Below are 14,301 nucleotides of genomic sequence, written 5' to 3' on the forward strand. Positions count from 1 at the left end.
CACATTACATTATATATCTTTATTAATACAATGATTTTCAAGCGCTTGAACAGACAGATCTTGAGCAGATAAATTAATGTCCAGCTAAGAAAAACACTGCATTCATTCACCAGGCAAATGAGCTTATGAGGAGACCAAGGGGAGAGCTTTCCAAAAGAAAAAGTGGCACCAAACCCAAATGCATCAAGTGAAAGAAACTTCATAATATTAATAATAATTAAACTCATTGCGCTAATAATAAGTCAAATGTAAAAGAACGATAGTAACAATAATTAGAATCATATAATAGGCCCAATTACAAAATAAGTGAGGTTGCTAACTTCATTTCAAACAAATAAATTTCCTTTGGTCAAGTAAAAAATAAAAAAAATAAAAGAACAGCGAAGACGAAACGGGAGAGCACTGACCATGCCAGCATCCCAAGTCCATGGAGTATTTTTTTTCTTTTTAAATACAGTAACTAGACAGTTGAGGCTCTAAGGCTGTGGAGGAGGTGCAGAAGGCAATCTGGTTATAGTGTCTCTGGTTCATGCTGAGCATGCGGTGAAGGACGTCCTCTCTCAGACGGCAGGCGACGGGGCGTCGGGGTCGGGCTCGTTGCTGTAGTGGTGACCGGGGGGAGGCTGGTTGGGAAGAATGTCCAGTTCATCCACCTGTGGTCCGGGGTGCATCACCACGAGCTGGTCCTGGGGAATGTCTGCCGCTGCCGCTGCCAGGTTCGTGATGGACTTGCTCTTCACGCACTGGAAGTCCACGTGTCGACTCTTGCCTTCCTCCTTCTCCCAGGACATGCGGATGAAGGGTCTTTGGACGTAGTTGTAGATGACCTCAGGTCGACCACCGGGACGCTTCTTCACCTTCTCTTTGTATGTTGGATAACCTACAGATGCAGATTTGATATTCAAAAGTTGTGTCTTCTGATATGTAAACATAACCATCATGGACAATTTCACCAAAAACTATAATTCTGTCATCATACTCTCCCTCACGCAGAACCTTGGCCTTCACTGTGACGTCCAAATCAAATATGGCCTATATATTTTGACTAGAAGTGGACACTGATGTATCGGCTAATATTTGGCCATTATGTCTTGACCTAATGTTTTTTGTAGTAGGTTTTGAAAATTTTGTAAAATAAGTTCAATAAGCTAATTTTTGTGTATCTCATTGGTTATAATTGAATTGTAGTGTGCATGTATTAATATAATAATGTGATTATATCAGCCACCAGTCGGTCTGCTTTGTAGATATCAATATCATGAAATAATGTCAGATTGGAAGACAATGAACATCATTGGTTCTTGTTAAACCTGACACCCGTTTTCTATATTTACTCCTCTGCTACTCCAGTGAACATTCATTGGGGTGAACTTTCCCTTTAAATTATTAAAATAAGATTGCATATTTGACTAAATAGGTAAAATATTGTATAAAAAAAATTGTATGTGAAAATAGGATTCTTACCTTCAATGCCCAGCCTAATTTTCTTAAGTCCTCGATCTTTTAAAACTGATTTGGCTACATCACGGTTTTCAATGTACTTGAAGAAACGATACAGCTTTGTACTGTATATAACTGTAAAAAGGAAAAAATAAGTATATTTGTTGTTGTCACAGATAAAAACACCAGTGATGCACCAAAAACGAAAATATAATTTTACTTTAACCTATATTTGAATAATTATTTTTACAGCCTTAAGTTTAAATATTAACATTTTAACCATGATCTGGAGTAAAAACACAATTTTATATATATATAAAAAAAAGTTTATATAAAAACTGCCTTAACCGGAATTTTATTTCAGCTAAATGAAAGTTAATTATGGTTTCAGTAAAAAAGTAATAATAATAATAATTTGGGTGCATCACTAAAAACACTCATGAAATGTTTTTCAGATAATCCAGAAAGGTGTGTGTGATTACTTTGTGAATACTCCTCTCCCATCTGCGGCGGGTACTCCTCGTCCCAGTCCACCACATCATCGTCTGTGAGCACTACGATGTGACACTCCCTCTCTCCGTTCTGAGCGCTGGCCACCATCAGAGGGAGCACCATCTCCTCCAAATAGAACTCGAACTGCCTCCGAGCGCCGTCATTGGACAGCTCGTGCATCAGGGCACCTTAATGAGACAAACTGGGTCAATAAACAAGCACCTGTTCAAAGCAGGGAAATGAGGCTGAGAACACGGGTAAAATATCACCGCTGTCAGATCCCAGTACTGGCATGGACATGGACATTATCAGAACAGGCTTTTCAAGGAGCAGAGGAATTACTCACTCAGGTCTCGACACTTGATAGTACTGTAGTCAAAAGAGATGCACAGATAGTCGCACGCTTCCCTCAGCTCGGGAATGGAGATTCCATCAGGACAGCGGATTATCCCAGATTTATAGTAATCCTGCCAGTTAGAGAAAGAACAGAAAACACAAAGGATGCCATTAAAGAAGCTGCTCTTCATGTTGTTTTGGAGTCTCCAACAACAGGTTTACATGCATCCAAAGTCAGAAAACACTTTCATTTTCTCATGATATACATTGCAGCATCTCCTCTTTTCTCACAGTGTCTGAAACGATCAAGGATTCATTGAGTCTAGCTAAACTCCTTTCTGAGATCCTGCTCTGCTGATTGGTCAGATGCCCAGTCCGTTGTGATTGTTCTATTGCTTAGGCCGTGTGCCAAAGCGTTTTTTTCACGCGGCTGGCGAGTTTTTTCAATTGTTTTCAATGGGAATGGCGCGTTTTTAGAACGCCAGGAGCGTAACGAGGCGCTGAGCGAGTATCTAACGCTCAAGCGCTGAGCGCTCTGCGTTTTTTACAGGTCGCCGAGAGTTGAAGAATGTTCAACTTTGGGTAAACCGCAGCGCTCATCACTGTCACTTTTTAGCCAACCGTCCAATCACAGTGGAGGAGGGGCGGGACTAACACCACACGGACCAATGGATATTCTGTATCATAGCAACGATGCGTCTCAACTGAAAAAAAAAACTGCGCTGCCAAAACGCTCTCAAGCGCCCGCAGCTAGGCGTTTTCAGCAGAGCGCCTAGCGTTTTCAGGTGGCTAAAAACGCTTTGGTGGACACACGGCCTTACAGCGCGTGTTGGAAACGAAACGTCCACTACCATATCTAAATTCTAACTCGAGTCCCGAGTCCTCACTCTTTAGAAGTGGATTTGCTTACACAGCGCAAAAACAGCGTCTTCTCGACATGACAACATGAACGCCGGTGTTTGAGGGCGAGTCAAAGTAGACGTTATTAAGTAGCCAATGAAGGGCATAGGCGGACATTATGCAAACATGTTACAAACCTATGCATGTTTGTAATAGAAAGTAAGACTGGAATTAGTGACGAGTTATTTCGGCAGTTCAGAATCAACTATTGAAGCGCAATAAGACGTGAAAGAACTATATTTATTCACGATTGCGCGCTTGTGCTGTGTGTCAGTCAGTGTGTTTTTTTTTTACTGCTTATTGTGCTTAACACTTTTTAAGATCGAGGACGTACCAAATTGGTTCAAGTTATATTGCGCTTATAACTTCTTGAGGCTCTTTATATTCTCATTCATGCGTTTTATCACTCTGAAGTGTCAATAGTGCTGTGATGTGTGTATAAAAATATCCAATTTTCATATTTTACATTATAATGCTTGTAATTATCTTGCAATGGGTCATTTTAGCTTTTAGTGTTTTGTATTTATTTAGACGGAAATATATAGAACTTTAATATCAGCTATTTACTGGTTACCGTCGATTACACAAAAAGAATTTTCAGCAGAAAACCAGCCAGAAGTTTAATATCAGACACATCTGCAGAAGACCACGTGCCCATGATACGTTAGAAGAGCTCACAGAAGTGATGCAGGTTCAAAACCAGACGCTGTCCAAATCCCATTCCTTATCCTCTCTAGTGATTATTTCAGATTGGTCCTGCAAATTGAACGCTTCTCTGTTAAAGCTCTCACGCTCGACACAGCCTCTCTCTGGATTGCTAGTCAGTGACATTGTTTGAATGCACTCATCTGAGTTTATTGATTGCCTACAGTGCTCTGAGGTACAGCAACACAATAAACACTGCCCTGAGACACATAACAGACACTGTGGCCAAAGATCATTACAGCAAAGCTGATGACAGGCTTATGCTGCACTTAACAGCATTATTTAAAAGCTATTGCTGGAAGCTCATTATGAGATGTTCCCAGAGACGAAGCAGTGCGAGTCTGTGACCAAACCACAGACCGGTCTTAAACATTCATTTACGAATACAATTCACTTCGTCTTCCAATTAACAAGTTTTGTTCTGCCATCTAAACACAATTAGGGATTTCCTTGGGCCTGTTTACACCTGGTTTCTTCATGCGTTTTCTCTGATGGGATAGCCATCCGATCGTGAAAAGAGCAGGTGTAAATGCCCTCCGAAACGCTTTCGAGAAGGACTTAAATCCGATCAAAGCACTTCAGGAGGTGGTTTGAGATGCATTCAAAACGAAACTGGGCAAGAGTAATGCATCTGGTTGTTAAAACCACATATGTAAATTTTACTCGTCCCAGAATGTTAAAAAAATAAACGTATGAGAGTGTGTTATGAGCCATATGACATGTTACAGCCGGATATAACACGTGCCGTAGCTGAGTATCTTCAGCAAGCCGATGTGCAAACTGTCGCAAACGCTCCACACACAATCATCTTCAGTAAAAGTAGAGAGACTAAATGATCTTACCAGTGCTGATGCTGCTCTCTCTCCTATTGTGGTCTTTGATCTTGAAATTAGCTGATGATAAATAAAACGAAGCTCACATCTGTTGCTTTCATTGACGTGGGAAAGGAAGATCGGATTCATATCCGTTTTGTGCAGACAACCGTTTTAATGCATAGTGGCGAGTGTAATAAAGCCACGTAATGAAACTCGTCATATTAGAAGTTTATAAATCAAATATTTATATTTGAAACCAGAGGCTAGAATTTGTGAGTGACTGTAGCTTCTTGTTAAGTGGGTCACACATCAGACACAAAGCATCACGCCATACGACGCCACAGGTAGGGAAACGCACAGGTATCGCAAATAAAAATTAATAGTGTTGTCAATCGATAAAAAAAGTAACTAATTTACGCTTTTTCTGTAATTAATCGCACCAAACATTAAAATTACATTTTTATTTTGTATAATTTCACACTGAAATGAAGAAAAAGCATGAAGACAGTATTTTTTTATATTTGCTAAATGGCATCTCTTTACTAAGTACTAATACTGCTACTGATGTAAATAGATCTTTCTCAATTTCTTGGGATGAAATAAGTAATTATAACCATTCAACATTATAGTATGATTTAGAGTCACTAAGATAATGCGGATCTGATCCGACACGCATCCGATGTTCTCAACTCTTTACAGTTATTAAAGACTTTTAACTAATTTAAGATCATTTTGTTCAATGCGCGCTCTCTGGAGCCACTTTACAGACATCACGCCAATATATATTTGAGTTCTCTTTTGTGTCTTATCACGCTTGAATAGTTTAAAAGCACTTGAATGAATGACAGCGCAATCATATAATGTAACGCTAGCCAAAGGATGCCAGTGAAAAAACTGATGCTGCGTTAATTGCGTTAAATATTTTTAAGACATTACAATAAAAACTGTATCGCAAAATTAGCGCATTAATTTTGAAAGCCCTAAAAATGAATCATTCAGTACATGCAAGCCACATGCTGTCTGCCTGCAGCATCAGGGTGTGACCCGCTGTGATGTGTGCAGAGAGACAGAAGTAAGACAAGATATAGTGACAAAAAACCCACCAGAATCGCCCTAAACACAGTGGAGCTGATGCCCTCTGCCACCTCATACTCTCCTTTTTCATTGGGCCGGGTGAAATTGTGTTCCCGTCCAGATCCAAACATTCTACAAGAAAAAAAACAGAAAAAAAAAAAAGACATGCGTTTTAGAAACAAGAACAAAAAATCTAAAATAGACAGATTACACATTATTTTAAGGCTGAGACAAGTTAAAGGGTTCGGTCATCTCACCGCCCTAATTTTTTTTCTTCAAAGAGAGATATTAAAAGTAAGTCGGAGTCCCATTTGCTTTCCTTCTATAGAGGACAAAAACAGCCCAGAGATTCTGGACAATAGTCCCTGCTATTAAGATAGGACTGGACTGATCCAGTTTTACTTCTAGTAGTCTTCCTGCGGGTTCTCAAAGAGTCTTAAAACGTCTTAAATTTAGTTTGATTTAAGGCCACAAAGTCTTAAAATGGTGTCACAAAAATCTTCATTGTCATTTTAAGAGGTCTTAAATTCTTGGGAAGGAAAATTCTGGGGAAGGAAAAACAGGAATCACAATATCTTCTATTGTAATTATTAAACTGTAAAAGGCAACAATAGAATTACATAAATGTGTAATCTTCAAACATGATCATATCAGCAAAATCCAATATTGTACAACCTCTAATTTGTATGCATTGTTATATTAGTACATGAACCAATTTCAATATATATGTATAGTTCAGTTCATAAGTTAACATTCACTTTGCACAATATGTGAAAGATGTTAATAAGCTTAACAAAATAGGAGGGATCATAGAAATATTCATAGTCACTAAGAAGAGTGCAAGATCTGAAGGATTTTTCTGAAGAACGATGGGCAGTTGAACTGCTCAGGACAAACTAGAGACTCTTGAACAACTATCACAAAACAGCCGTTGACCATCCAGTTGATCATCAACACACAGTATAAAAATTAATTTGGGTAAATTAAGTTTATTAGTCTAGACTCTAGAGTAAACATCTGTCATGTAAAACAACTTACTCAGGACAGTACTGTAAAACAAAAAAAAGTTACTTTATGATCCCTCGTTTTGTTAATTATGAACATCTTGTATATTCTGCATGGGTTATGTAAACTTAAGAGCTGAACTGAATAAAACATGTCTTTTTGTATGTTGTGCAGTTAAATGTGTGACTATTTAAGTAAAAGAATCTGAGATTTTAAGATTGTATGGGTTTGTTCTGTAGGTATTAATGGTATTAATTCTATTTGTGCAGGTCTTAAAAAAAGTTTTAAAAGTTTGATATTAGAAATGTGTAGAAAATGTAGAAAACCTTAACTCAGATTAGCATTTCCCACTGCAAATGCAATGTGTGGTCACAAATATTTTCAACATTATCATACATGTTTTAAACAACATAAAGGGGTTAAGTAGAAACAATCAAAATTATAAGGTGATCTTTAACCCTTTATCAGATGAGCGGTCTGCTCCTAACCTGCCCAGCATGGTGTTGGGCTGCGCTGTGAAAATCGACGGGTCCACCACGAAGCGAGTGTTGTCCACTATGAGTGTGACCTTCTCTGATGTGCGGACGCTGCGGGCTCCGTCTTTGACGTTCTCGTAGACGAAGACCATTTCACCCATGCCCTTGTAGGTGCCCTCTGAACTGGACAAACTACTGTTCCGGCTGCTGGCCACCCCACTGCTGCTGCTGCTGGGAGAGATCCTCTGAGGCCTGGGGCTGCTGGGTCGAGATGAGCCGCCCTCGCGATCTGCCCACGTGACACACAACATGATGACTTATATGAACAGCTAAATCGGACCTGAACGACAAAGAGAGTTTTCTCACCGCTGTTGTGCTGCCGTGTGGGTGAGGTCACGTTGCGAATGCAGGGTGTGAGCTGGCCTTCTGCGCGCTCGTGCGAAGAGTCCCGAGAGCGGTCACTGGAGCGCCTTCGATCTCTGGATCGGTCACAGCCTCCGCTGGCACCATGCATGTTCATTTTCACCTGGACAGTCTCAAGTCCAGACTAACACATCTGGCCACTGCGGGAAAAAGAGAGAAACACTTCTGAATACAAGACCCAGTGTCAGAATCCAGCGACTCTCGAGAGGAACAGACTCCCAGTGTAATTTAAGGTGCAATGGGTCCCACGTCACCATAGAGAGCTAATGTCACGTTTGTTCACATCTCTGCATAGCAAAGTGGAGTCCAGTTATTATTACAGTTAACTAAAACCATAAAGAAACATTCTTTCATTTAAATAAAATACATTTTAGTGAAACTAAATAACATATTAAATAAAACATTTTCATTTACTTTTAACTTGATGTACTAAAATGATAGCCTGGGAAAACCCAGCCGAACTTCTGGCAAATTTAGATTTAGGTCCAGAGGCATTTGAGCGACGTCCGTTGGTGACGCCCCTTTGGAAATGGGCTGTGAATGAACCTTTCCCAGAGACCCACTCTCAGCTGCAACTAGGGCTGGGACGGTATGGACTGACACAGGGTGTGTGTTCGAACAGCTTCTGTTCCAGTTGATCAGGAAGTGCCTGGGTGAATTCAGCTGGAGGTCATGAGTGTAGTAATAAGCAGGAGAACGGGCCCTGGGCCCTGGTGTTTGTCATACAACTGAACAGACTCGTTGTGTGTGTGTGCATACACACCTGTAGCATATAAGTGAACAAAGCAGCACTGTTGTACTACCATGGTTTTTAGACTTGCACAATGCTAAAGTAACCATACAGTACCGTGGTAAATCAAAGTGCCATTCTATTACACGTTTGAAAGTCAAATTATGTCAAAATATGTAAATATTTTATATTGCGTTGTAAATATTCTAAAACGCATTAGATTAATAACCATAGTGCCCCTATTATTAATTTTTCCCCCCGAATATTCCCTTTCATGCAGTGTGTAATAAAGCTGTTTGTGAATGTAAACGTTCTGCAAATATGTAAAGTCAAAAGTGCATGATAAATAAAGTTTAACATGATGGACTTTAACTTTGAATTTAACTTTGTCTCCAAAAAAAGAAAGAATAGACTATGAACAGCCTAAACGAGTCCCGTCTCTGTAATTTGAATAGCGTTACGGTTCTACACCACTAGATAGGACATCTGCAGTTTACTTGGACCAGCTTGCTCCTCAGAATCACAACCTGTAAAGAATGAATAATTGTTGGTGTATATATTTTCAGCTGGGTGTTCAAAATAAGTAGTTTTGGGGTTTATATTGGGTCGGTCTCTGGCTAACTCACGTTATTACGGTCTTACTGAAATACTATTACCGGTACTTAAAACTGTGTCTATTAATGCAGATTTGTTTTGCAAACTTTAATGTTGCATCAGTCATTCACGTTAGTGCTCGGCTAATTATGCGGTTCTTGCATGTGCACCGCAATAAATGAGAAATATAAGCTAAAGCTACACATCGGTTTGTTGATGAACATGCACTTGTTAATGCGGATGGTGAGGAATTACAGCAATATCTCATAATGCACCTCAAACTGAATTTGCTCAAGACGTGCTTGCGATGGAGGTTCGGGTTGAATAACTAGTTCTTCCAATGTTTCATAATCGAGCTCGGATTGATATGGTAAAATCGATCTCATCGTTACGGCCTTTACAGTGTGTACAATCAGGACTGAGGAAGGCTTCGGAGCTTCAGTTACTTATGATAATGGGCGTTTAGCTTCCGACAAGCGCGGCACGCGGTAGACCAATCACAACAGACTGTGCCATCTGGCCAATCAGAGCAGAGAAGGCTCACGGGATTTAGAGAGACTAATTCATCTGACGAGTCGTTTGAGAATAAAATAAAAATGTGGTGATGTGCAATGTATATTATGAGAAAATTAAAGTGTTGTTGACCTTTGATGCATGTAAACCTGTTGTAGGAGACTCCAAAACTAAAATATGAGCATTTAAAATGGCATAATAGAGGCACTTTAAGACGGGATATGAATCAGATATGTGTGTGCAGAACCTCTCCCTCTGCGCACACTCGCACAGCACTTCTGGGGTTTTTAATGTTCAGGAAATTCCAAAGATAGTTGTCCATTTAAACCAGTCCCTTAAAATAAAACAAATTCAGAGTGAGAGAGAGAGGGAGAGAGACCACCCGTTTCTTACTGAGCCGTGCACTGACCAATTAACATAGCTGAGGACTTCTGATAAACCCGTGGCCAGTTCGTCATTCTTTCATATTGTGCCAAGTACGTACCATAGGCTATATATTCTATATCACAAAGAGTCAGTGTGCAGTTAATAAAAACATTGTTAATGCACATATTTATGAGTTAAAAAAGCCAGGTCCTGCAAAGTCTCAGTTAAAGCCAAAACCACAAACAATTAGCCTATCCTATCCTTTGAGATGTGTAGGTTAAGTGACTCTCACACACACACACACACACACAAGTAGATAAACTAGTTGACTTAGTAAACACTTACAAGGAAGAGAATTGCTTCATTTATCATCCTGTGCAGTGTGTGAGTAATAATCTGCACACACTTTACTGAACACATGGGATTCTGGTCGTGTCCTCACAAGTACAAGACCTGTTTCTTTTCCCACAACGTAAGATAATGAAATGAATTAACGACCATTAAACTGCTTCACATCAATCTCTTTTACGTTGCATTTCATTGCAATCAGAAATGTTTGGCCATGCAAATAAAGCTTTTGGACGCCATAATTTAAACATTTTTTTCACTGCTTTAGACATGTTTACATATTTAGGCTACATTACTATTCAGGATATGATGTTACAACTATGACGTGATTTTTTTTTTGTACTTTTTCATAATTATATATATGGTAAATGGACTGCATTTATTTAGCGCTTTCACAGACCCAATGGCCACCAAAGCGCTTTACATTGCCTCACATTCACCCATTCATACACCGACGGCTATATATATATATATATATATATATATATATATATATATATATATATATATATATATATATATATATAGCTATTATGTTCATTTGTCATTATGATCCACAATTTAGTGATTATATTCTTTACTGTGGAAGGTTAGGCTAGTCATTTAAACAGGGAGAATATATAAAATTGCTTTGCTAGTTATCACATGTTATTTGGTCAAACTTATTCAATTAACTTGCTTATCCATTTTAAATTATATATATATATATATATATATATTCACTTTTTTTTTTACAGTAAAGTTTTAGTGACAACAACTAGTTTTCTTTTTTTGTACACATAATAAAATGACTACAGTGTTAAAAAGAATTTGTTTGGTAACACTTTCCAATAAGGTTTCATTAGTTAACTACATTAGTTAGTTAACATGAACTAATAATGAATTGCACTTCTTTGTTCATTTCAACATGTAAGTTAACGTTACTCCCAAATTATTAAAATCAAAAGTTGTAGGCTATTTGTTAACATTATTTATTGCACTGTGAACTAACATGAACAAACAATGAACAGCAGTTTAAAAATACAGAACTAAATGTATTGCTCATGGATAGTTAATGATACATTAATGTTAACAAATGAAATGTGTTAAAGTGTTAGCATTAGCTTTTTTTTCCGCGAATGTAATTCAGGATTCAGAGAATTAAGCGTCAAAATACTGTTTAGGGCCACTGAAGTGTACATAATCATGTTCCATAATGTTATTTAAAATGTTTTTTAAGAACTCTTCTGATTTGATAAAACAAAAGCGATAGAACTGACATCCATCCAACTAATCAATGACTGATCGAAGTGTCGCGGATGGTGTGTCATCCTGCCAGAGTCGATGCATGACAAGAAAACAAAAAGAACAAAAGCCAAATAAACGCTATCTGACACGCTTCACTCATTAATCAAACAAGGACGTATAAATAAACGTGTGATTATATGTCTGGTTTGTTGTAAAGCAGCGAGATCCTTTTTACACACAAAACCTCAGCGGACGCAACAGAACTATTAACGTTAGCTAGCCACCGAAGCTAGCCAACAAAACAACAGCCGTTTAGATGAAAAATTATACAAATTCTTACCTTTTTACTGTATCGTTAGCATAGTTTGTGAAATTATTTAATACTGGTGTTCTCCCGTGAGGTAAATTGAAAAGAATAACCATCAAAATTTGAAGAGGACCATCAGCTTTTCCTGAAAATGCGAATTTGATCTCCACCAACTGCTGACAGGAAACGCGACTTCACTAAAGTATCGCGAGAACTGTGTGACGTGGTCAATGGGTTTAAAAAAAAACAAAAGTTGCTAACAAGAAAGAAAGAAAGAAAGAAAGAAAGAAAGAAAGAAAGAAAGAAAGAAAGAAAGAAAGAAAGAAAGAAAGAAAGAAAGAAAGAAAGAAAGAAAGAAAGAAAGAAAGAAAGAAAGAAAGAAAGAAAGAGCAACACAAATTGTCTTAGTTTGTTGGTGTGTATAATATAGTGTACAGATAAACAGATCCAGTTGGTCCACATTTTAGTGCAATTGCTGGATGTCTAAAAAAAGTACAAATCTTTCTTTAAGAAAACAAACAAACATTTAAACAGTGACACAGCAACGAAACCAGTGACTGAAGGCATAGGCCTACAAGGTTAAGACATTGTCCTTTGTATGTCCTACACAGGCTATGAACATTATGCTTTAATATCTAAAAAACAACATATATTTACAAATAAATAAAAGTACTATTTGAAAATAAATAAATAAAAAAGACATAAGTAAAGCAGTGCACTTTCTTTCTCCAATTACAGCAGTATATTTTAATTGACACTTTCTGTGTCCTCCTCCTGCACTGATGTTACCGAGAAAACACTTTTCATTATTTTGAGTTCATTAGCTTTTCAACATCAGTTCCAGATCCAGGTCGCTCCTTCCCCCTTTCTTAAACGTCTGACAGATGGGCCGCTGTTTTTCCCCTTTTGCTCCTTTTGGGAGTCATTTAAAGAGGGAATGAGGATATTGTTGAGCTTCAGCTGAAGCCAGTCCTGTCTTTCTAACATCTCCTTGTGCTCCCGAACGTTGTGCATGAGCTGAACTTCACTGATTGACCTCTTGCTGTTGCAGATGGAGATATGGAGTGGTCAGATTTGAATTGAGATTACAAAACTACGAACAACTCAACATCTCGGATCAATGTTGCATCCTATTCTCTCTTACCTGAGTGGTGCTCCCTCCAGATACAACAAACTGCAAAGACCCCACAGCACAATGATAAGCACGGGTTTCTCCAAAGAACGTGTGGGTAACATAGTGACCTGTGGGGTAAGTCATAGTAAAGAGACTTTTCATTTCTTCTATAATTCAGAAGTGTCTATTAGTGAGGCAATGGCATCTAAACTTACCAAGTCTTGTTGTCTTTTATTTGACTGCTTTTGTGTTTGGTAGCTGCTGTACTGAGAGGGTCCATGTGTTGTTCGGTGTCGTATTTGTGTGTTGGGACTACTCTTCCTCTTTTTATATGCACAAGCCCCCTCCTGTTGGTCATTGATGAGCTATCTGCATTATTGATGGTGATGTCATCCATGCTTTGATGGAGACTGGCATGCACATGACGACACATGACTACCAACACCCCCCACTAATTCAGTTTTCAACACCTTGGTCGAGACCCCTGTGATCACAGTGCTGTAGAACTAGTGCCATGTACGGCTATGACGGTCAGACAGCGTGCAACCTTCGACAAATCAATACATGTTTCATTATATTACCTTCAGAGAGTCAAAACACAGTCTCACACACTCTTAAAATTAATCAGTAATTATTATTCTTAATTATTACACCCAATATAGATCTTAAATGTTTATTTGTATATATATATTTATATATTACTTTAAATGTGGAATATGCATAGAGAAAAATTAAAGATTCAATATGAAAATATATTTTTTTTTATTCTAATTGGCGACTGCAAACTTTTCTTACACTTCAGTTCATTGAATCTGATGCATTAGTGGCAAATGCAAACACAACCTGTCTACTTGAAAACGTATAACTACCTTTGCCAAGGATGATAATTTTGATTATATAGCCAACATTTTTTTTCCCAGCTACTCATTTATCATATGAAAATGATTCCCTTAGGAAAACACAGAGTAAATTAACTAATTTCTCGTGTTTTTTTATTTTTTTATTACACAACACCATCATATGATCATATGATTTATTGTTGTATGCCATTCCGGGATTCGTTCTTGTAGTTTATCTGGTCAGACTGAGGAAATAAGACAAAAGTTTGGTGCCAAACATCACGGTGCAAGCAAGGTCCACCTGAAGTTTAAGTGATCTATGGGAGGTGTATAACCTTGTCATACTCTCATGGGACACATTAGGTAACCATGAGAGAAGTTTTCTAAATGTGGAATAGGAATGGCTATGTCATGACACATGCAGTAAGTCCTAGAAAGGAACCAAACTGAAAGAACCAAAACAAATGTCTATTATATCATTGAAAACTCAAGGAATGTTTGCTATTATATAGCCAACACTTTTTTTTTAACAGATTGAATCATAATTTCAATAATTCCCCAGTAACCGTCTCAGCGCTACTCAGAATCTGAATTTAA

The 14,301-nt window shown here is 38.1% G+C and overlaps 2 protein-coding genes across 3 annotated transcripts; both read right to left on the minus strand.

Annotated features, from left to right (window-relative positions):
- Positions 1-4: 4 nt before the first annotated feature.
- On the minus strand, positions 5-11,969 carry btbd10b (BTB (POZ) domain containing 10b). 2 transcript variants are annotated; one of them, XM_079605455.1, is made up of 8 exons: positions 11,785-11,969; positions 7,610-7,806; positions 7,256-7,532; positions 5,792-5,894; positions 2,279-2,399; positions 1,923-2,120; positions 1,465-1,575; positions 5-880 (listed from the first exon to the last, which is right to left on the minus strand). In XM_079605455.1, the coding sequence occupies exons 2-8, from the start codon at positions 7,761-7,763 to the stop codon at positions 561-563; spliced, it is 1,284 nt and encodes a 427-aa protein (XP_079461581.1). In that variant the 5' UTR covers positions 7,764-7,806; positions 11,785-11,969; the 3' UTR covers positions 5-560. The 2 variants fall into 2 exon arrangements, with proteins under 2 accessions (XP_079461581.1, XP_079461580.1); XM_079605454.1 differs by having other exon boundaries at positions 7,226-7,532; positions 11,785-11,964.
- A 188-nt stretch (positions 11,970-12,157) lies between these two features.
- pth1b (parathyroid hormone 1b) lies at positions 12,158-13,160 on the minus strand. The gene is made up of 3 exons (XM_079598153.1): positions 13,081-13,160; positions 12,896-12,993; positions 12,158-12,793 (listed from the first exon to the last, which is right to left on the minus strand). Exons 2-3 carry the CDS (start codon positions 12,985-12,987, stop codon positions 12,586-12,588), a joined length of 300 nt encoding a protein of 99 aa, XP_079454279.1. The 5' UTR covers positions 12,988-12,993; positions 13,081-13,160; the 3' UTR covers positions 12,158-12,585.
- Positions 13,161-14,301: the final 1,141 nt, after the last annotated feature.

The sequence above is a fragment of the Phoxinus phoxinus genome (assembly GCF_949152265.1).
Source record: "Phoxinus phoxinus genome assembly, chromosome: 2".
Taxonomy (NCBI): domain Eukaryota; kingdom Metazoa; phylum Chordata; class Actinopteri; order Cypriniformes; family Leuciscidae; genus Phoxinus; species Phoxinus phoxinus.

What these genes read in the sequence shown, in the direction of transcription:
- btbd10b (XM_079605454.1), bottom strand. Translation starts at nt 7,763, where the DNA reads ATGAACATGCATGGTGCCAGCGGAGGCTGTGACCGATCCAGAGATCGA. An exon ending in CTGTGTTTAGGGCGATTCTG is followed by an intron (nt 2,400 to 5,791) that starts GTGGGTTTTTTG and finishes TCTAACTGGCAG; the next exon opens with GATTACTATAAATCTGGGAT. An exon ending in TATCAAGTGTCGAGACCTGA is followed by an intron (nt 2,121 to 2,278) that starts GTGAGTAATTCC and finishes TGTCTCATTAAG; the next exon opens with GTGCCCTGATGCACGAGCTG.
- pth1b (XM_079598153.1), bottom strand. Translation starts at nt 12,987, where the DNA reads ATGTTACCCACACGTTCTTTGGAGAAACCCGTGCTTATCATTGTGCTG. An exon ending in CTGGAGGGAGCACCACTCAG is followed by an intron (nt 12,794 to 12,895) that starts GTAAGAGAGAAT and finishes CATCTGCAACAG; the next exon opens with CAAGAGGTCAATCAGTGAAG.